Source organism: Oncorhynchus gorbuscha, unplaced genomic scaffold (assembly GCF_021184085.1).
Source record: "Oncorhynchus gorbuscha isolate QuinsamMale2020 ecotype Even-year unplaced genomic scaffold, OgorEven_v1.0 Un_scaffold_1301, whole genome shotgun sequence".
NCBI lineage: Eukaryota > Metazoa > Chordata > Actinopteri > Salmoniformes > Salmonidae > Oncorhynchus > Oncorhynchus gorbuscha.
This window is the reverse complement of record NW_025746118.1, coordinates 126717-150000: the sequence shown is the minus strand read 5'-3', so window position 1 is coordinate 150000 and position 23284 is coordinate 126717. Positions and strand designations below refer to the sequence as shown.

The following is a 23284-nucleotide window of genomic DNA, read 5'->3' as shown; positions in this document are numbered from 1 at the left end:
GACCTCTGAAACCGTCAACCTCGTGATTTCCGCCTCGGCCGTCTCCACAACAACCTCGCCAACCTCCGATTCTGTCAGTGTAACCTCAGAATCATCCGATTCTACCAACGCCACCCCGGAATCTTTCAAATCCTCCCCTGTTGCCACCTTTGTGACATCGTCGTACTTGGTGGTTTCGGTGGTGACCATTACCTCAGTCTCGTTGCTGGTGGTCTCCGGAGAGGAGCTCCTGTTGGGGCTTGCCACCCCAGAGAGGGTGAGAGTTTCCTGGGAGCGAGATAAATAGAGGGGCAGGCTCTGGATCTTCCCCCGTAATGTGGAGGCCGAGAGGCTTTGCCCGATGATGCCCGGTGAGCAAGGCCGGAGGAGTAAGCCTGTTGTAGGTGATATGGGAGACTCTTTGGGAATGTTAGCCATAGCTGAGTTGGCATTAGCTGAATTAGCATTAGTCATAGCTAAGTTAGCATTACCTGTAGAATCATTGCTAGTTGTAAGGGAATTAATTATAGCATTAGCTTCATTGTTTGTCGTAGCAAAATCGGCATAAGCTATAGTGTTAGCTGGAACAGATTTGATGCTGTTTGTATCTTTGTGATTAGCAGTGGCTAAATCAGAGTCAACTGTAGTCTCAGTGTTAGCCATGACAGAATGAATGTTGCCTGTATCTGCAATGATAGCCGTAGCAACATCAGTGTTATCAGTAACAGAATTAGTGCTATCTATAGCTTCATCATTGTCAATTTCTGCTTTCCTTTGGCTTGTCAGGTCTTGGTGACTGATAGAGAGTTTTCTATGGACTTGAGTCAAGCAGCTAATGTCCTTCTCTCCGTCTGAGAGTGTGAAAAGTTTGGGTTGAGACCCCACATTCCCATCCTTGCTATCCCTCTCTGCCCTCTCCGTGTGGGGGATGGAGGGGGCTGGGAAGGGTGGCAGTGGAGAGGTGGGGGGAGGAGGCTCAGAAAGGGGAGTCACGCTCTCCTCACCACCAGCCACGCCTTGTTCACCCCCGTGTCCCTCCCATACACACCTGGATGGGAGACACTTATTTGGGGTACGAAAGAGGCTTCCTGATCCTCGTCTTTCGTGAAACACAGAGGTCGTCTACTAAATTGGGACCCCTTAACAGAGGGTGGTCCTTCAGAAATGAGCGAGGGCTGTCTCTCCTCTCTGTCGCTCTCCCCCTCCTCCCCCGTTTTCTCCCCCCTCTCCCCCTCCTCCTCCTTAATCTCAGTCAGAAACATGTGACATGTGAATGGTCCTGCCCCTGCTTCTCCACCCCCCTCCTCTTCCTCCATCTCTCCCTCCACCTCCTCCCCGTCTCCTCTCCGATCAGGGCTCTCCTTGCCGTCTGGTTCTACTCTACAGCGGACAGCCGTGATGGAGAGGGAGGCTGCCGTCACCAGGGCCGTGACCGATTTGGACTCCATCATGTCGGGCTCCGTCTCCATGGACTGCCGCCTGTTCCTGGAGCTCCTATGGAGGTCACCCTTCGGGTTATCAGGCGCCCGTGGATTTCCCTTTGGGTTACCAAGCACACGTGGCTCTCCAGGTCCCCGATGGGACCCCTCTGGGCTGGGCTTGGCGAGGATAGGCTTGGACTCGAGCTGGGACGCCTCACCCTCGGCGTGGCTCAGAGAGGAGACAGTAGGACATGGGTTCTGGCACTGCTCAGATGGTTCTGGGTCCAGACTCAGCTGCTGGCTTTCGTCTGAGCTCTCTGTCCGGTTCTGTGCCAGGTCCAGATACTGATCAGGAAGGTGATCTGGGTTCCTGTTCCGCCCCTGGTTTTGGTCCGGTCCAGGGAAGGAGACTGTTGAGGTGAAGTCGGTCTGCATGAAGGAACGACGTTTCTTCGATCTTTTCCTAGAGAGCCTGGAGAACATGTCTCTCCCTCCTCCTCCTTCGCTGGTCTCTCCCTGTCTACCCGCCTCTCTTTCATGCCTCGTTCCTTCAGCCAGGCTGAATCTGATGTCACTCAGGCTCACAGATTGCTGCGTCATTCCACTCGTCATCTCGGTTGAAAAATCTGGAAAAAAATGACAACTTTATATGGCGAAAGAAATCAGAACAAACCTTACATAATTAAATGCTTCCCAGGTATGTAGTCACCTCAGATCATCAGGAATTAGATAATTTCATCCATTTAATCTCATTAATCTCTCTTTATACATCACCAATTAACTGGAGAATACGCACTGTGCTTCTCACAGTTGATCTAATATGACCAGTTTCAGTTCTTCAAGTAAACACTAAAATACCTGTTGACACCATATCGAACCTAGTGCAATAAAGTGCAAACCCCTCCAACCTCTGGACATTCAAGATGGAACTAACTATTACACCTTACAGTACAGTAACAACCCTGACATCTAAGAGGGAACTAACTATTACACCTTACAGTAACAACCCTGACATCTGAGGGAACTAACTATTACACCTTACAGTAACAACCCTGACATCTAAGAGGGAACTAACTATTACACCTTACAGTAACAACCCTGACATCTAAGGGAACTAACTATTACACCTTACAGTACAGTAACAACCCTGACATCTAAGAGGGAACTAACTATTACACCTTACAGTACAGTACCAACCCTGACATCTAAGAGGGAACTAACTATTACACCTTACAGTACAGTAACAACCCTGACATCTAAGAGGGAACTAACTATTACACCTTACAGTACAGTAACAACCCTGACACACCTCTGGACACAGTCCCTGATGTTGGGTCTTCAGGCGAGGCGATCCGATCCCTCGCATCAAAGAATTCCTCGTCAGAACTGCTGTCTCCGAACCCTGGAGGCGGCTGGAGGATGGGCACGGGCTCCAAGGTTAGGAGCGCCCCCTGCTCTTCCTCCTCACCACCACCTTCCTCTTCCTCAGTGTCAGGGTGAAGGTGGGTGAGGCTGCGGGTGCTGTCGGGGGTAACATTAGGGCAGATATTGTAGTAATGCCTCGCGTCGCTCTGCTCGAAGGTAAACACACAGTCCATAAGTGAGGAGGAGGAGGACCGGGGACATCCGGATACAGACAATACCTCCTGTCCAGTTCCTTCATTACTTCTCCTACTCTCTTCCCTCTTCTCCTCCTCATCCTCATCGTCACTCGCCTCCGGAGGACTGGGGAGGTACTCCAGCATGAGAGAGAGCTCAGCGTAGTTCAGGTTCTCAGAGGGGTCAACCACGGGGGTCACAGGTTCAGAGTTCATAGAGTCAGGGGTCATGGGAGAATGGTGAGAGTTGACCCAAGCTCCGTTGCCCGATCTCCTCCCTCTTCCCCCTCCTCTGTACTCTCCTCCCCCTCCTCTCCACTCTCCTCCCCCTCCTCTGCACTCTCCTTCTATCCCTCCTCTCCACTCTCCTCCTACATCTCCTTTCCACTCTCCTGCCCCTCCTTGGGGTGAGGATGCACCCTCTCGTGGGTGAGGCTGGGGATGAGGGGGCTCCACTGTGAGGCGGAAGGGAGGGTGAGGGTGAGGGAGGGAGGAAGAGCAGGCGATCAGGTCATCTTCCTCCAGAGCATCCAAGGAGTCACTGGAGATGCTGGTCATGAAACGAGAATCAGTACGACACGAGTCTGATGCCTCCTCTGATACGGACCGGTGCTCTTCTGTCATAGCTCCCCGAACCTCCCCTCCTCCTCTCTCCTCCACTCCTTTCCTCTCCCTCCTCCTCTCTCCTCCTCTCCTTTCCTCTCCACTCCTCCTCTCTCCTCCTCTCCTTTCCTCTCCCCTCCTCTTCTCTCCTCCTCTCCTTTCCTCTCCCCTCCTCTTCTCTCCTCCTCTCCTTTCCTCTCCTTTCCTTCTCTTTCATTCTTTGCGCTCTCATCCTCTCTTTCTCTGTCGTCTTCCTGCATTGCTCCGTTCTCTGCTCCTCGTTGTTTCCCAGAGTTCACCTCTCCTCCTGCTTCAGTGTCTTTCTCTCTCTGGTCCCCAACTCCCCCCACCTTCTCCTCAATTCTCTCCTTCTTTTTGTTTTTTCTCAGTGGAGACATAGTTCCGTATTTCATATTTTTCTCATGTTCTCCTTCTCCCTTCTCATTCTTTTTCCTCTCCTCTCTCTCCTTCCTCTCTTTCCTCTCCTCTTTCCTCTCCTCCATAATCCGGCGTAGACCGACCGGGTCTGATGTGGTTCGCTTGTTGTTCTGGGATACAAGGGAGATGAGAGTGTCCATATCCATGTCGGAGGAATCGTCCGAGTCACTGCCACCCAACATGAAACCTGGACACATAACCTATAGACACACCATGACAACATGAAACCTGGAACACATAACCTATAGACACACACCATGACAACATGAAACCTGGAACACATAACCTATAGACACACACAACATGAACCCTGGAACACATGACAACATGAAACCTGGAACACATAAACCTATAGACACACACCATGACAACATGAAACCTGGAACACATAACCTATAGACACACACCATGACAACATGAAACCTGGAACACATAACCTATAGACACACACCATGACAACATGAAACCTGGAACACATAACCTATAGACACACACCATGACAACATGAAACCTGGAACACATAACCTATAGACACACACCATGACAACATGAAACCTGGAACACATAACCTATAGACACACACCATGACAACATGAAACCTGGAACACATAACCTATAGACACACACACACCATGACAACATGAAACCTGGAACACATAACCTATAGACACACACACACCATGACAACATGAAACCTGGAACACATAACCTATAGACACACACACCCCATGACAACATGAAACCTGGAACACATAACCTATAGACAACACACACCATGACAACATGAAACCTGGAACACATAACCTATAGACACACACCATGACAACATGAAACCTGGAACACATAACCTATAGACACACACCACATAACCTATGACAACATGAAACCTGGAACACATAACCTATAGACACACACACACCATGACAACATGAAACCTGGAACACATAACCTATAGACACACACACCCCATGACAACATGAAACCTGGAACACATAACCTATAGACACACATGACAACATGAAACCTGGAACACATGACAACATGAAACCTGGAACACATAACCTATAGACACACACACCCCATGACAACATGAAACCTGGAACACATAACGTATAGAAACACACCATGACAACATGAAACCTGGAACACATAACCTATAGACACACACCATGACAACATGAAACCTGGAACACATAACCTATAGACACACACCATGACAACATGAAACCTGGAACACATAACCTATAGACACACACCATGACAACATGAAACCTGGAACACATAACCTATAGACAGACACACACCATGACAACATGAAACCTGGAACACATAACCTATAGACACACACCATGACAACATGAAACCTGGAACACATAACCTATAGACACACACCATGACAACATGAAACCTGGAACACATAACATATAGACACACCTGGACCATGACAACATGAAACCTGGAACACATAACCTATAGACACACACCATGACAACATGAAACCTGGAACACATAACCTATAGACACACACCATGACAACATGAAACCTGGAACACATAACCTATAGACACACACCATGACAACATGAAACCTGGAACACATAACCTATAGACACACACCATGACAACATGAAACCTGAACACATAACCTACATGAAAAAACACTTCCTGGAACACATAACCTATAACACACACACACCATGACAGGTTGACTTGGAACACATAACCTACAACAGAAACCTGGAACACACACCTATATACTGCACTGACAACATGAAACCTGACACATAACATATACAACCTAGTTCTACTGTCTGACACACAGAAACAACCTAGTTCTACTGTCTAACACACAGATACAACCATAACCTATAGACACACACCATGACAACATGAAACCTAGTTCTACTGTCTGACACACAGATACAACCTAGTTCTACTGTCTGACACACATATACAACCTAGTTCTACTGACAACATCTGACACACAGATACAACCTAGTTCTACTGTCTGACACACAGATACAACCTAGTTCTACTGTCTGACACACAGATACAACCTAGTTCTACTGTCTGACACACAGATTCAACCTAGTTCTACTGTCTGACACACAGATACAACCTAGTTCTACTGTCTGACACACAGATACAACCTAGTTCTACTGTCTGACACACAGATACAACCTAGTTCTACTGTCTGACACACAGATACAACCTAGTTCTACTGTCTGACACAGATCTACTGTCTGACACAGATCTACTGTCTGACACACATAAACAACCTAGTTCTACTGTCTGACACACAGATACAACCTAGTTCTACTGTCTGACACACAGATACAACCTAGTTCTACTGTCTGACACACAGATACAACCTAGTTCTACTGTCTGACACACATATACAACCTAGTTCTACTGTCTGACACACAGGTCACAACCTAGTTCTACTGTCTGACACACAGAAACAACCTAGTTCTACTGTCTGACACACAGATACAACCTAGTTCTACTGTCTGACACACAGATACAACCTAGTTCTACTGTCTGACACACAGATGCAACCTAGTTCTACTGTCTGACACACAGATACAACCTAGTTCTACTGTCTGACACACAGATACAACCTAGTTCTACTGTCTGACACACAGATACAACCTAGTTCTACTGTCTGACACACAGATACAACCTAGTTCTACTGTCTGACACACAGATACAACCTAGTTCTACTGTCTGACACACAGATACAACCTAGTTCTACTGTCTGACACAGATCTACTGTCTGACACACAGAAACAACCTAGTTCTACTGTCTGACACAGATCTACTGTCTGACACACAGAAACAACCTAGTTCTACTGTCGGACACACAGAAACAACCTAGTTCTACTGTCTGACACACAGATACAACCTAGTTCTACTGTCTGACACACAGATACAACCTAGTTCTACTGTCTGACGCACAGATACAACCTAGTTCTACTGTCTGACACACATATACCACCTAGTTCTACTGTCTGACACACAGGCACAACCTAGTTCTACTGTCTGACACACAGAAACAACCTAGTTCTACTATCTGACACACAGATACAACCTAGTTCTACTGTCGGACACACAGAAACAACCTAGTTCTACTGTCTGACACACAGAAACAACCTAGTTCTACTGTCTGACACACAGATACAACCTAGTTCTACTGTCTGACACACAGATACAACCTAGTTCTACTGTCTGACACACAGATACAACCTAGTTCTACTGTCTGACACACATATACCACCTAGTTCTACTGTCTGACACACAGAAACAACCTAGTTCTACTATCTGACACACAGATACAACCTAGTTCTACTGTCGGACACACAGAAACAACCTAGTTCTACTGTCTGACACACAGAAACAACCTAGTTCTACTGTCTGACACACAGAACAACCTAGTTCTACTGTCTGACACACAGATACAAGCCTGGTTGGGGTCTGACACACAGATACAACCTAGTTCTGGGGTTGTGAATAGCCTGGTAGTGGGGTTGTGAATAGCCTGGTAGTGGGGTTGTGAATAGCCTGGTAGTGGGGTAGTGAATAGCCTGGTAGTGGGGTTGTGAATAGCCTGGTAGTGGGGTTGTGAATAGCCTGGTAGTGGGGTGGTGAATAGCCTGGTAGTGGGGTGGTGAATAGCCTGGTAGTGGGGTGGTGAATAGCCTGGTAGTGGGGTGGTGAATAGCTTGGTAGTGGGGTGGTGAATAGCCTGGTAGTGGGGTGGTGAATAGCCTGGTAGTGGGGTTGTGAATAGCCTGGTAGTGGGGTAGTGAATAGCACCTTCCTCAGCAGAGACCTGGTGTGTGTGTGTGTGTGTGCGTGTGTGTGTGTGTGTGTAGCATACCCTCCTCGGCAGACACGCGGTGCTGCTTGCCGTCCTGTGTCCAGGGGAAGATGATGAGGCTGGGGTCCACTAGGGCACGACAGTACCCTGCCACCAGACAGGACAGTTCCTTAGCTGCTACTGACTCCAACAACAGGGTGATCGGCTGGGGAGAGGAGGAGAGAAACAAGGAAGAGGAGAGGAGGAGGAGAGGAGAGAGGGAGAGAGGGAGGAGGAGAGGAGAGAGGGAGGAGGAGAGGAGAGAGGGAGAGGAGAGAAGGAGGGGGAAGAAAGAGAGGAGGAGAGGGGGAGGGGAGTAGAGGAGAGCAGGTGAGAGAAGATGAGGCTTCAGTGATAAAACACGTCTTTCAGTAGTAGAAAACTAGCTTTTGGGGAAATTGGCTTTGTAGTGTGTGTGTGTGTGTCTGTGCGCGTCTGCTAGTCCGTGCATGCATGTCTGTGTGTGTGTACCATACCTTGATGTCCTGTAGATATATCTTGACCAGACTGACGCGGTCAGACTCTGGTAGCAGCTCTATGCGTGTGATACTGCTGAACTCTGTGAGGGTGGTCATGATGCTCAGTTTGTGGTTCACCACCTGACTGATACCGTACCGCGACCCCACCAACAGGGTCACCATTGACTCTCTGTCCTGGAGCTATATATATATATATATATATATATATATATATATATATATATAGATAGAGAGAGAGAGAGAGAGAGAGAGAGAGAGAGAGAGAGAGAGAGAGAGAGAGAGAGAGAGAGAGAGAGAGAGAGAGAGAGAGAGAGAGAGAGAGAGAGAGAGAGAGAGAGAGAATTATTTGAGAGTTTTTCTCACCTAGATCTGTGGATAAGGGAGGTGCATCATGGGAGTACTGAAGATCCAGGTTCTGTGGCCACCTAATTCCCACCCCTACAACCAGCACTTCCCAACTCACAGTGCAACTTTGGCCTGAATACATGGCACTCCCTGGCCACACCAGCAGGGGGTGCCAAAATATAATAATTAATAGCTCTGTCATCCCCACTGAAACCCATCATATGCTGTCAGTAGACAGAGATGAATAGAGGGAGAGAGTCACCTTGACAGGATACGTTGACAGAGATAAATATCAATAGAGATGAATACATCATGCAAGCACTGACAAAGAGAAATAGAGAGATAATATAATCCTTCACAGTGGTGCTGAGGGACTACAATCATGATATAGACAGAGATAACTAGAGATAGATAGAGCTCATCTCTCTTCTACCATCATGATATAGACAGAGATAACTAGAGATAGATAGAGCTCATCTCTCTTCTACCATCATGATATAGACAGAGATAACTCGAGATAGATAGAGCTCATCTCTCTTCTACCATCATGATATAGACAGAGATAACTAGAGATAGATAGAGCTCATCTCTCTTCTACCATCATGATATAGACAGAGATAACTCGAGATAGATAGAGCTCATCTCTCTTCTACCATCATGATATAGACAGAGATAACTCGAGATAGATAGAGCTCATCTCTCTTCTACCATCATGATATAGACAGAGATAACTCGAGATAGATAGAGCTCATCTCTCTTCTACCATCATGATATAGACAGAGATAACTCGAGATAGATAGAGCTCATCTCTCTTCTACCATCATGATATAGACAGAGATAACTAGAGATAGATAGAGCTATATGTATATATATATATATATTTACAACTTTTTTTCACATTTTATTTTTATTTTCCAACAACTCATCTTCAAAACACTCTCCTGCAACCCGCCTCACCAATTTATAAATAAGTATTATTTACCTCAAATCTGCAATCCTCCAAGAAGCTAGCCAGAAGCTAGCCAGAAACTCCAAGAAGCTAGCCAGAAACTAACCAGAAGCTAGCCAGGAGCTAGTTCAGAAGCTAGTTCAGAAGCTAGTTAGCTTCTTTACTGGCAAATCGTTAGTATTCAGCTAACCACGGTTTGTGGTCATCAGGTATCCTTTAGCTCGAAAATCTATCACCAGTTTTGTACGGCGCAGCGCGGCTCGGAACGGAACATACCGGACCAATTTTTCTCTCCATGTCCTTGGATTTCAACTGCTCTCTGGACATTCATTCCCGGATCTCACAGCGAGCCAGCTGCTATCCATGTGTCTATCTGCTCTCGTCGATTCCAGAGCAAACATCAATTACTACGGAGCTAGCCAGCTCCGTCAATCACTCCTGAGCTCCGTCAATCACTCCTGAGCTCCGTCAATCACTCCTGAGCTCCGTCAATCACTCCTGAGCTCCGTCAATCACTCCTGAGGTCCGTCAATCACTCCTGGGCTGCAGTCACCTATCCGGACCCGTTTTACTGCCTACGCAGAGCCCCACCGGGCCTTCACAACTGGACTGCCGACGTTATCTACCCGAAGGAGATCCGGCTGGCTCCTCCGTCGCGACGTTACCTGAACGCCCATATGCGGCCTGCTAACCGTTAGCTGTCTTACCGGCTGCTATCTGAATAGACAATCGGACAATTTATTTATTTTTATTATTATTATGTTTCTTCTTGGGCCTCTATAACTATATCTATTGTTTTTATTTATTTTTTTGTTGTGTGATTTGGACTAATCCCCTCTACCACACGGAACCCCACTAATCTACTGACGGAACGCAAGAGGTGGCTAACAACAGACCTCCATCCTATGCTAGCTTGCTACCGATGGCCTGGCTAGCTGTCTAAATCACCGTGACCCCCAAACCAACCACTCCACTCACTGGACTCTTTTGATCACTCGACTAAGGATGCCTCTCCTTAATGTCAATATGTCTTGTCCATTGCTGTTCTGGTTAGGGTTTATTGGCTTATTTCACTGTAGAGCCTCTAGTCCTGCTCACTATACCTTATCCAACTTATTAGTTCCACCACCCACACATGCAATGACATCTCCTGGTTTCAATGATGTTTCTAGAGACAATATCTCTCTCTTCATCACTCAATACCTAGGTTTACCTCCACTGTATTCACATCCTACCATACCTTTGTCTGTACATTATACCTTGATGCTATTTTATCGCCCCCAGAAACCTTCTTTTACTCTCTTTTCCAGACGTTCTAGACGACCAATTCTTATTGCTTTTAGCCGTACCCTTATTCTTCTCCTCCAGGCCCTGCAGTGCCTAGCTCCACTCCTATTCCCCAGACGCTCTCTTTTGATGACTTCTGTAACCGTAATAGCCTTGGTTTCATGCATGTTAACATTAGAAGCCTCCTCCCTAAGTTTGTTCTATTCACTGCTTTAGCACACTCTGCCAACCCGGATGTTCTAGCTGTGTCTGAATCCTGGCTTAGGAAGACCACCAAAAATTCTGAAATTTTAATTCCATATTACAACATTTTCAGACAAGATAGAACTGCCAAAGGGGGCGGTCTTGCAATCTACTGCAAAGATAGCCTGCAGAGTTCTGTCCTACTATCCAGGTCTGTACCCAAACAATTTGAACTTCTACTTTTAAAAATCCACCTCTCTAAAAACAAGTCTCTCACCGTTGCCGCCTGCTATAGACCACCCCCAGCTGTGCTCTGGACACCATATGTGAACTGATTGCCCCCCATCTATCTTCAGAGCTCGTGCTGCTAGGCGACCTAAACTGGAACATGCTTAACACCCCAGCCATCCTACAATCTAAACTTGATGCCCTCAATCTCACACAAATTATCAATGAACCTACCAGGTACCCCCCCAAAGCCTTAAACACGGGCACCCTCATAGATATCATCCTAACCAACTTCCCCTCTAAATACACCTCTGCTGTCTTCAACCAAGATCTCAGCGATCACTGCCTCATTGCCTGCATCCGTAATGGGTCAGCGGTCAAACGACCTCCACTCATCACTGTAAAACGCTCCCTGAAACACTTCAGCGAGCAGGCCTTTCTAATCGACATGGCCGGGGTATCCTGGAAGGATATTGATCTCATCCCGTCAGTAGAGGATGCCTGGATATTTTTTTTAAATGCCTTCCTAACCATCTTAAATAAACATGCCCCATTCAAGAAATGTAGAACCAGGAACAGATACAGGAACAGATATAGCCCTTGGTTCTCCCCAGACCTGACTGCCCTTAACCAACACAAAAACATCCTATGGCGTTCTGCATTAGCATCGAACAGCCCCCGTGATATGCAGCTGTTCAGGGAAGCTAGAAACCGTTATACACAGGCAGTTAGAAAAGCCAAGGCTAGCTTTTTCAAGCAGAAATTTGCTTCCTGCAACACTAACTCAAAAAAGTTCTGGGACACTGTAAAGTCCATGGAGAATAAGAACACCTCCTCCCAGCTGCCCACTGCACTGAAGATAGGAAACACTGTCACCACTGATAAATCCACCATAATTGAGAATTTCAATAAGAATTTGTCTACGGCTGGCCATGCTTTCCACCTGGCTACTCCTACCCCGGTCAACAGCACTGCACCCCCAACAGCAACTCGCCCAAGCCTTCCCCATTTCTCCTTCTCCCAAATCCATTCAACTGATGTTCTGAAAGAGCTGAAAAATCTGGACCCCTACAAATCAGCCGGGCTAGACAATCTGGACCCTTTCTTTCTAAAATTATCTGCCGAAATTGTTGCCACCCCTATTACTAGCCTGTTCAACCTCTCTTTCGTGTCGTCTGAGATTCCCAAAGATTGGAAAGCAGCTGCGGTCATCCCCCTCTTCAAAGGGGGGACACTCTTGACCCAAACTGCTACAGACCTATATCTATCCTACTATGCCTTTCTAAGGTCTTCGAAAGCCAAGTCAACAAACAGATTACCGACCATTTCGAATCTCACCATACCTTCTCTGCTATGCAATCTGGTTTCAGAGCTGGTCATGGGTGTACCTCAGCCACGCTCAAGGTCCTAAACGATATCTTAACCGCCATCATAAACATTACTGTGCAGCCGTATTCATTGATCTGGCCAAGGCTTTCGACTCTGTCAATCACCACATCCTCATCGGCAGACTCGACAGCCTTGGTTTCTCAAATGATTGCCTCGCCTGGTTTACCAACTACTTCTCTGATAGAGTTCAGTGTGTCAAATTGGAGGGTCTGCTGTCCGGACCTCTGGCAGTCTCTATGGGGGTGCCACAGGGTTCAATTCTTGGACTGACTCTCTTCTCTGTATACATCAATGAGGTTGCTCTTGCTGCTGGTGAGTCCCTGATCCACCTCTACGCAGACGACACCATTCTGTATACTTCCGGCCCTTCTTTGGACACTGTGTTAACAACCCTCCAGGCAAGCTTCAATGCCATACAACTCTCCTTCCGTGGCCTCCAATTGCTCTTAAATACAAGTAAAACTAAATGCATGCTCTTCAACCGATCGCTACCTGCACCTACCCGCCTGTCCAACATCACTACTCTGGACGGCTCTGAATTAGAATACGTGGACAACTACAAATACTTAGGTGTCTGGTTAGACTGTAAACTCTCCTTCCAGACCCATATCAAACATCTCCAATCCAAAGTTAAATCTAGAATTGGCGTCCTATTTCGCAACAAAGCATCCTTCACTCATGCTGCCAAACATACCCTTGTAAAAATGACCATCCTACCAATCCTCGACTTTGGCGATGTCATTTACAAAATAGCCTCCAATACCCTACTCAAAAAATTGGATGCAGTCTATCACAGTGCAATCTGTTTTGTCACCAAAGCCCCATATACTACCCACCATTGCGACCTGTACGCTCTCGTTGGCTGGCCCTCGCTTCATACTCGTCGCCAAACCCACTGGCTCCATGTCATCTACAAGACCCTGCTAGGTAAAGTTCCCCCTTATCTCAGCTCGCTGGTCACCATAGCATCTCCCACCTGTAGCACTCGCTCCAGCAGGTATATCTCTCTAGTCACCCCCAAAACCAATTCTTTCTTTGGCCGCCTCGCCTTCCAGTTTTCTGCTGCCAATGACTGGAACAAACTACAAAAATCTCTGAAACTGGAAACACTTATCTCCCTCACTAGCTTTAAGCACCAACTGTCAGAGCATCTTACAGATTACTGCACCTGTACATAGCCCACCTATAATTTAGCCCAAACAACTACTTCTTTCCCAACTGTATTTAATTGATTTATTTATTTTGCTCCTTTGCACCCCATTATTTTTATTTCTACTTTGCACATTCTTCCATTGCAAAACTACCATTCCAGTGTTTTACTTGCTATATTGTATTTACTTTGCCACCATGGCCTTTTTTGCCTTTACCTCCCTTCTCACTTAATTTGCTCACATTGTATATAGACTTGTTTATACTGTATTATTGACTGTATGTTTGTTTTACTCCATGTGTAACTCTGTGTCGTTGTATCTGTCGAACTGCTTTGCTTTATCTTGGCCAGGTCGCAATTGTAAATGAGAACTTGTTCACAACTAGCCTACCTGGTTAAATAAAGGTGAAATAAAAAAATAAAAAAATCTCTCTTCTACCATCATGATATAGACAGAGATAACTAGAGATAGATGGAGCTCATCTCTCTTCTACCATCATAATATATACATAGATAACTAGATAGAGGTAATCTCTCCACTACCATCATGGTAGAGACACAGAGATAACTAGACAGAGGTAATCTCTCTCCTACCATCATGGTAGAGATATAGAGATAACTAGACAGAGGTAATCTCTCTACTACCATCATGGTAGAGATACAGAGATAACTAGACAGAGGTAATCTCTCCACTACCATCATGGTAGAGATACAGAGATAACTAGACAGAGGTAATCTCTCCACTACCATAATGGCAGAGATACAGAGATAACTAGATAGAGGTAATCTCTCTCCTACCATCATGGTGGCGCTGAAGGACTTCCCGCCAAAGGACTTGAGGTCACACAGCTCCTCCAGGTAGTTAATCTTCGCCTGATTGGCCGACAGCACCTTCTGCTTTGGCTCCTGTGATTGGCTCTTCTTCATGTGATAGCCAATGGCCTTTCTCAGATCCTTTTCCCTCATGTTCCTCAGGAGGGTTGAAGAGATAAAGTTCTCAATGCCCCAACTCTTCCTGTAGAGAAGATAGAGGGACTATGATCAGCTGTAATGTTCTGTTCGAATAGAGGGAATATGATCAGCTGTAATATTCTAATAGAGGGAATATGATCAGCTGTAATGTTCTGTTCTAATAGAGGGAATATGATCAGCTGTAATGTTCTGTTCTAATAGAGGGAATATGATCAGCTGTAATGTTATGTTCTGTTCTAATAGAGGGACTATGATCAGCTGTAATGTTCTGTTCTAATAGAGGGACTATGATCAGCTGTAATGTTCTGTTCTAATAGAGGGAATATGATCAGCTGTAATGTTCTGTTCTAACAGAGGGACTATGATCAGCTGTAATGTTCTGTTCTAATAGAAGGAATATGATCAGCTGTAATGTTCTGCTCTAATAGAGGGAATATGATCAGCTGTAATGTTCTGCTCTAATAGAGGGAATATGATCAGCTGTAATGTTCTGTTCTAATAGAGGGACTATGATCAGCTGTAATGTTCTGTTCCGTTCTAATAGAGGGAATATGATCAGCTGTAATGTTCTGTTCTAATAGAGGGAATATGATCAGCTGTAATGTTCTGTTCTAATAGAGGAAATATGATCAGCTGTAATGTTCTGCTCTAATAGAGGGACTATGATCAGCTGTAATGTTCTGTTCTAATAGAGGGAATATGATCAGCTGTAATGTTCTGTTCTGTTCTAATAGAGGGAATATGATCAGCTGTAATGTTCTGCTCTAATAGAGGGAATATGATCAGCTGTAATGTTCTGTTCTAATAGAGGGAATATGATCAGCTGTTATGTTCTGTTCTAATAGAGGGACTATGATCAGCTGTAATGTTCTGTTCTAATAGAGGGAATATGATCAGCTGTAATGTTCTGTTCTAATAGAGGGAATATGATCAGCTGTAATGTTCTGTTCTAATAGAGGGAATATGATCAGCTGTAATGTTATGTTCTGTTCTAATAGAGGGAATATGATCAGCTGTAATGTTCTGTTCTGTTCTAATAGAGGGAATATGATCAGCTGTAATGTTCTGTTCTGTTCTAATAGAGGGAATATGATCAGCTGTAATGTTCTGTTCTGTTCTAATAGAGGGAATATGATCAGCTGTAATGTTCTGTTCTGTTCTAATAGAGGGAATATGATCAGCTGTTCTGCTCTAATAGAGGGAATATGATCAGCTGTAATGTTCTGTTCTAATAGAGGGAATATGATCAGCTGTAATGTTCTGTTCTAATAGAGGAAATATGATCAGCTGTAATGTTCTGTTCTAATAGAGGGAATATGATCAGCTGTAATGTTCTGTTCTAATAGAGGGAATATGATCAGCTGTAATGTTATGTTCTGTTCTAATAGAGGGACTATGATCAGCTGTAATGTTCTGTTCTAATAGAGGGACTATGATCAGCTGTAATGTTCTGTTCTAATAGAGGGAATATGATCAGCTGTAATGTTCTGTTCTAACAGAGGGACTATGATCAGCTGTAATGTTCTGTTCTAATAGAAGGAATATGATCAGCTGTAATGTTCTGCTCTAATAGAGGGAATATGATCAGCTGTAATGTTCTGCTCTAATAGAGGGAATATGATCAGCTGTAATGTTCTGTTCTAATAGAGGGACTATGATCAGCTGTAATGTTCTGTTCCGTTCTAATAGAGGGAATATGATCAGCTGTAATGTTCTGTTCTAATAGAGGGAATATGATCAGCTGTAATGTTCTGTTCTAATAGAGGAAATATGATCAGCTGTAATGTTCTGCTCTAATAGAGGGACTATGATCAGCTGTAATGTTCTGTTCTAATAGAGGGAATATGATCAGCTGTAATGTTCTGTTCTGTTCTAATAGAGGGAATATGATCAGCTGTAATGTTCTGCTCTAATAGAGGGAATATGATCAGCTGTAATGTTCTGTTCTAATAGAGGGAATATGATCAGCTGTTATGTTCTGTTCTAATAGAGGGACTATGATCAGCTGTAATGTTCTGTTCTAATAGAGGGAATATGATCAGCTGTAATGTTCTGTTCTAATAGAGGGAATATGATCAGCTGTAATGTTCTGCTCTAATAGAGGGAATATGATCAGCTGTAATGTTCTGTTCTAATAGAGGGAATATGATCAGCTGTAATGTTCTGTTCTAATAGAGGGAATATGATCAGCTGTAATGTTCTGTTCTGTTCTAATAGAGGGAATATGATCAGCTGTAATGTTCTGTTCTGTTCTAATAGAGGGAATATGATCAGCTGTAATGTTCTGTTCTGTTCTAATAGAGGGAATATGATCAGCTGTTCTGCTCTAATAGAGGGAATATGATCAGCTGTTCTGCTCTAATAGAGGGACGTGAGGGACGTACGTGATGATCTTGAGTTTGGTCCGAGGTGACTGTCCACAGCTGGCTAGTCTCTCCTGTATGTGCAGGGCTGCCAGACGCAGGGCCGTGTTGCAACGCATCTCCACTGCAAAACGCTCCTGTAGCACGTCATTTATACCCTACACACACACACACGCACGCACGCACGCACACACGAACACACACACACACACACGAACACGAACACGAACACACACACACACACACACACACACACACACACACACACACACACACACACACACACACACACACACACACACAACACACAACACACACATGTTACACACACACACACACACACACACACACACACACACAACACAAACACACGGTGATGTTACACACACACACAACACACACAGTGACACACACACATGGTGATGTTACACACACACACAAACACACAGTGATGTTACACACATGAACACACACACACACACACACACACACACACACACACACACACACACACACACACACACACACACACACACACACACACACACACATGGTGATGTTACACACACACACAAACACACAGTGATGTTACACACACGAACACACACACACACACACACACACACACACACACACACACACACATGGTGATGTTACACACACACACAAACACACAGTGATGTTACACACACACACACACACAGACATATTTTCACATCCATGTTATGCTACCTCCCCTCCACACACACACACCTACCTGCAGGTAGAGGTACTGGAAGGCAGTGGGGTCGTCTTGTAACAGGTGCTCAGGTTCTCTGGGTATAAAACACACTCTGAACAGACATCTGTAGTCATGGACTTCCTTCTGATGAACCACCTGGAGATGGACAGAGAGGGGCGGGGGGCGGTGGGGAGGGGTACAGGGGTGTGTGAGTGTGAAGGATGCATCCTGCCCTCTTTACATAGTAACAGTAGTTTAGTGAAACTATGTTTGTTTGTGTGTGTGTGTGTGTGTGTGTGTGTGTGTGTGTGTGTGTGTGTGTGTGTGTGTGTGTGTGTGTGTGTGTGTGTGTGTGTGTGTGTGTGTGTGTGTGTGTGTGTGTGTGTGTGTGTGTGTGTGTGTGTGTGTGTGTGTGTGTGTGTGTGTGTGTGTGTGTGTGTGTGTGTGTGTGTGTGTGTGTGCAGGTGTGTGTGTGTGTAGGTGTGTGTGTGTGCAGGTGTGTGTGTGTGTGTGTGTGTGTGTGTGTGTGTGTGTGTGTGTGTGTGTGTGTGTGTGTGTGTGTGTGTGTGTGTGTGTGTGTGTGTGTGTGTGTGTGTGTGTGTGTGTGTGTGTGTGTACCTGTTGTATCCTCTCCTCTTCATGTAGTAACAGCAGTTTAGTGATGCTGTACTTCTGTTCCAGAACCAAAGAGAAGTGTTCAATACGAGACAGAGACAGTTTCTCCTTCAGGGTCATTACTATGTCCTGGGAAACAGACAGAACAGGGTCATTACTATGTCCTGGGAAACAGACAGAACAGGGTCATTACTATGTCCTGGGAAACAAACAGAACAGGGTCATTACTATGTCCTGGGAAACAGACAGAACAGGAGACAGGGTCATTACTATGTCCTGGGAAACAGACAGAACAGGGTCATTACTATGTCCTGGGAAACAGACAGAACAGGGTCATTACTATGTCCTGGGAAACAGACAGAACAGGGTCATTACTATGTCCAGATTACAGGGAAACAGACAGAACAGGAGACAGGGTCATCACTATGTCCTGGGAAACAGACAGAACAGGGTCATTACTATGTCCTGGGAAACAGACAGAACAGGGTCATTACTATGTCCTGGGAAACAGACAGAACAGGAGACAGGGTCATTACTATGTCCTGGGAAACAGACAGAACAGGGTCATTACTATGTCCTGGGAAACAGACAGAACAGGGTCATTACTATGTCCTGGGAAACAGACAGAACAGGAGACAGGGTCATTACTATGTCCTGGGAAACAGACAGAACAGGGTCATCACTATGACCTGGGAAACAGACAGAACAGGAGACAGGGTCATTACTATGTCCTGGGAAACAGACAGAACAGGGTCATTACTATGTCCTGGGAAACAGACAGAACAGGAGACAGGGTCATCACTATGTCCTGGGAAACAGACAGAACAGGGTCATTACTATGTCCTGGGAAACAGACAGAACAGGAGACAGGGTCATCACTATGTCCTGGGAAACAGACAGAACAGGGTCATTACTATGTCCTGGGAAACAGACAGAACAGGGTCATCACTATGTCCTGGGAAACAGACAGAACAGGAGACAGGGTCATCACTATGTCCTGGGAAACAGACAGAACAGGGTCATTACTATGTCCTGGGAAACAGACAGAACAGGAGACAGGGTCATCACTATGTCCTGGGAAACAGACAGAACAGGAGACAGGGTCATCACTATGTCCTGGGAGGAAACAGACAGAACAGGAGACAGGGTCATCACTATGTCCTGGGAAACAGACAGAACAGGAGACAGGGTCATTACTATGTCCTGGGAAACAGACAGAACAGGAGACAGGGTCATCACTATGTCCTGGGAGGAAACAGACAGAACAGGAGACAGGGTCATCACTATGTCCTGGGAAACAGACAGAACAGGAGACAGGGTCATCACTATGTCCTGGGAGGAAACAGACAGAACAGGAGACAGGGTCATCACTATGTCCTGGGAAACAGACAGAACAGGAGACAGGGTCATCACTATGTCCTGGGAGGAAACAGACAGAACAGGAGACAGGGTCATCCTGGGAAACAGACAGAACAGGAGACAGGGTCATCACTATGTCCTGGGAAACAGACAGAACAGGAGACAGGGTCATCACTATGTCCTGGGAGGAAACAGACAGAACAGGAGACAGGGTCATCACTATGTCCTGGGAGGAACCAGACAGAACAGGAGACAAGACACTGATTTGTTAGGCCAGTTAAACTATATGGTTGAGGACAGCCTGTAGAGGAGGAGTCTATTGTCTGAACCAGGACGGCCTGTAGAGGAGGAGTCTATTGTCTGAACCAGGACGGCCTGTAGAGGAGGAGTCTATTGTCTGAACCAGGACGGCCTGTCGAGGAGGAGTCTATTGTCTGAACCAGGACGGCCTGTAGAGGAGGAGTCTATTGTCTGAACCAGGACGGCCTGTAGAGGAGGAGTCTATTGTCTGAACCAGGACGGCCTGTAGAGGAGGAGTCTATTGTCTGAACCAGGACGGCCTGTCGAGGAGGAGTCTATTGTCTGAACCAGGACGGCCTGTAGAGGAGGAGTCTATTGTCTGAACCAGGACGGCCTGTAGAGGAGGAGTCTATTGTCTGAACCAGGACGGCCTGTGGAGGAGGAGTCTATTGTCTGAACCAGGACGGCCTGTAGAGGAGGAGTCTATTGTCTGAACCAGGACGGCCTGTAGAGGAGGAGTCTATTGTCTGAACCAGGACGGCCTGTAGAGGAGGAGTCTATTGTCTGAACCAGGACGGCCTGTAGAGGAGGAGTCTATTGTCTGAACCAGGACGGCCTGTAGAGGAGGAGTCTATTGTCTGAACCAGGACGGCCTGTAGAGGAGGAGTCTATTGTCTGAACCAGGACGGCCTGTAGAGGAGGAGTCTATTGTCTGAACCAGGACGGCCTGTCGAGGAGGAGTCTATTGTCTGAACCAGGACGGCCTGTAGAGGAGGAGTCTATTGTCTGAACCAGGACGGCCTGTAGAGGAGGAGTCTATTGTCTGAACCAGGACGGCCTGTAGAGGAGGAGTCTATTGTCTGAACCAGGACGGCCTGTAGAGGAGGAGTCTATTGTCTGAACCAGGACGGCCTGTAGAGGAGGAGTCTATTGTCTGAACCAGGACGGCCTGGTTGGAGCGAGTGGTCGCATCTGCACGTCGCTCCAACGGGTAGTATAACTTTTTCATTATATTTCATTATATCACAACGGTTTGATTTGTCTTATCTTAGCAATTTCTTCTCAGCTAGCTACATAGCCGTCTTTGTATCAAAGATAATTGCGTAATTATCGTATTTCGCCGTCCTAACGTAGTCTTCACTAGCCAGCTAGCTAACGTCCACTGATTAGCTGCACTGGAGAAACTATTACACTCAACTGAACGACTTGATTAGTTTAGTGTTAGCTAGCTACATAGCTGTCTTTGCTGTCTTCGTATCATCGTATCATCGTATCCAAGATAATTGTGTTGTTTAGGTTAGAGTGTGTAGTCTTAGAGTGATTATCTTAATTTACCGAGGTTAGCTAGCCAGCTATTTGTCGTCCTTAACGTAGGTGACTCTGCTAGCTAGCCAACAGCTAGCCAACGCTAGCCAACGTCTTCTGTATAGAACTCAACTACCCGGTCGCATTCACAGGTAGTATCACATTTTCACTTCATTTCATTACAGTACAACGGTTTGATTTGTTTGATCGTAGCTAGCTACTTAGCTAGCTACATAGCCGTCTTTGTATCAAAGATAATTGTGTAGTCTAGAGCGATTTTCTAGGTTCGCTAGCCATCTATTGTCGTTCTTTTAACGCAACGTAACGTAAACAACACTGCTAGCTAGCCTGCTAGCCCCCGAATAGCAACACTGCAGAAACTATTACACTCAACGGAACGACTTGATTAGTGTAGTGTCAACAACGCACCCACTGCCAGCTGGCCTACTTCAGCAGTACTGTATCATTTTAATCATTTTAGTCAATAAGATTCTTGCTACGTAGCTTAACTTTCTGAACATTCGAGACGTGTAGTCCACTTGTCATTCCAATCTCCTTTGCATTAGCGTAGCCTCTTCTGTAGCCTGTCAACTATGTGTCTGTTTATCCCTGTTCTCTCCTCTCTGCACAGACCATAAAAACGCTCCTCACCGCGTGGCCGCGGCCACCCTACTCTGGTGGTCCCAGCGCGCACGACCCACGTGGAGTTCCAGGTCTCCGGTAGCCTCTGGAACTGCCAATCTGCGGTCAACAAGGCAGAGTTCATCTCAGCCTATGCCTCCCTCCAGTCCCTCGACTTCTTGGCACTGACGGAAACATGGATCACCACAGACAACACTGCTACTCCTACTGCTCTCTCTTCGTCCGCCCACGTGTTCTCGCACACCCCGAGAGCGTCTGGTCAGCGGGGTGGTGGCACCGGGATCCTCATCTCTCCCAAGTGGTCATTCTCTCTTTCTCCCCTTACCCATCTGTCTATCGCCTCCTTTGAATTCCATGCTGTCACAGTTACTAGCCCTTTCAAGCTTAACATCCTTATCATTTATCGCCCTCCAGGTTCCCTCGGAGAGTTCATCAATGAGCTTGATGCCTTGATAAGCTCCTTTCCTGAGGACGGCTCACCTGTCACAGTTCTGGGCGACTTTAACCTCCCCACGTCTACCTTTGACTCTTTCCTCTCTGCCTCCTTCTTTCCACTCCTCTCCTCTTTTGACCTCACCCTCTCACCTTCCCCCTACTCACAAGGCAGGCAATACGCTCGACCTCATCTTTACTAGATGCTGTTCTTCCACTAACCTCATTGCAACTCCCCTCCAAGTCTCCGACCACTGCCTTGTATCCTTTTCCCTCTCGCTCTCATCCAACACCTCCGACACTGCCCCTACTCAGATGGTATCGCGCCGTCCCAACCTTCGCTCTCTCTCCCCCGCTACTCTCTCCTCTTCCATCCTATCATCTCTTCCCTCCGCTCAAACCTTCTCCCACCTATCTCCTGATTCTGCCTCCTCAACCCTCCTCTCCTCCCTCTCTGCATCCCTTGACTCTCTATGTCCCCTATCCTCCAGGCCGGCTCGGTCCTCCCCTCCCGCTCCGTGGCTCAATGACTCATTGCGAGCTCACAGAACAGGGCTCCGGGCAGCCGAGCGGAAATGGAGGAAAACTCGCCTCCCTGCGGACCTGGCATCCTTTCACTCCCTCCTCTCTACATTTTCCTCCTCTGTCTCTGCTGCTAAAGCCACTTTCTACCACGCTAAATTCCAAGCATCTGCCTCTAACCCTAGGAAGCTCTTTGCCACCTTCTC

The 23284-nt window shown here is 46.3% G+C and overlaps 1 protein-coding gene across 1 annotated transcript in view; it reads right to left on the bottom strand.

Moving 5' to 3' along the window:
- The window catches only part of LOC124022114 (FERM and PDZ domain-containing protein 1-like), a 54114-nt gene that overhangs the window by 2555 nt on the left and 28275 nt on the right, over positions 1–23284 (bottom strand). The window contains exons 7-17 of the mRNA XM_046337157.1: positions 18582–18707; positions 18000–18119; positions 17264–17400; positions 14706–14922; positions 8374–8556; positions 7919–8063; positions 4142–4226; positions 3374–3548; positions 2710–3172; positions 1308–2026; positions 1–1014 (exon numbers count right to left, since the gene is read on the bottom strand). The exon at positions 1–1014 is cut by the window's left edge and continues 2555 nt beyond it. Coding sequence (XP_046193113.1) covers positions 1–1014; positions 1308–2026; positions 2710–3172; positions 3374–3548; positions 4142–4226; positions 7919–8063; positions 8374–8556; positions 14706–14922; positions 17264–17400; positions 18000–18119; positions 18582–18707 — 3384 coding nt within the window. The remainder of the gene's footprint in view (positions 1015–1307; positions 2027–2709; positions 3173–3373; positions 3549–4141; positions 4227–7918; positions 8064–8373; positions 8557–14705; positions 14923–17263; positions 17401–17999; positions 18120–18581; positions 18708–23284) is intronic.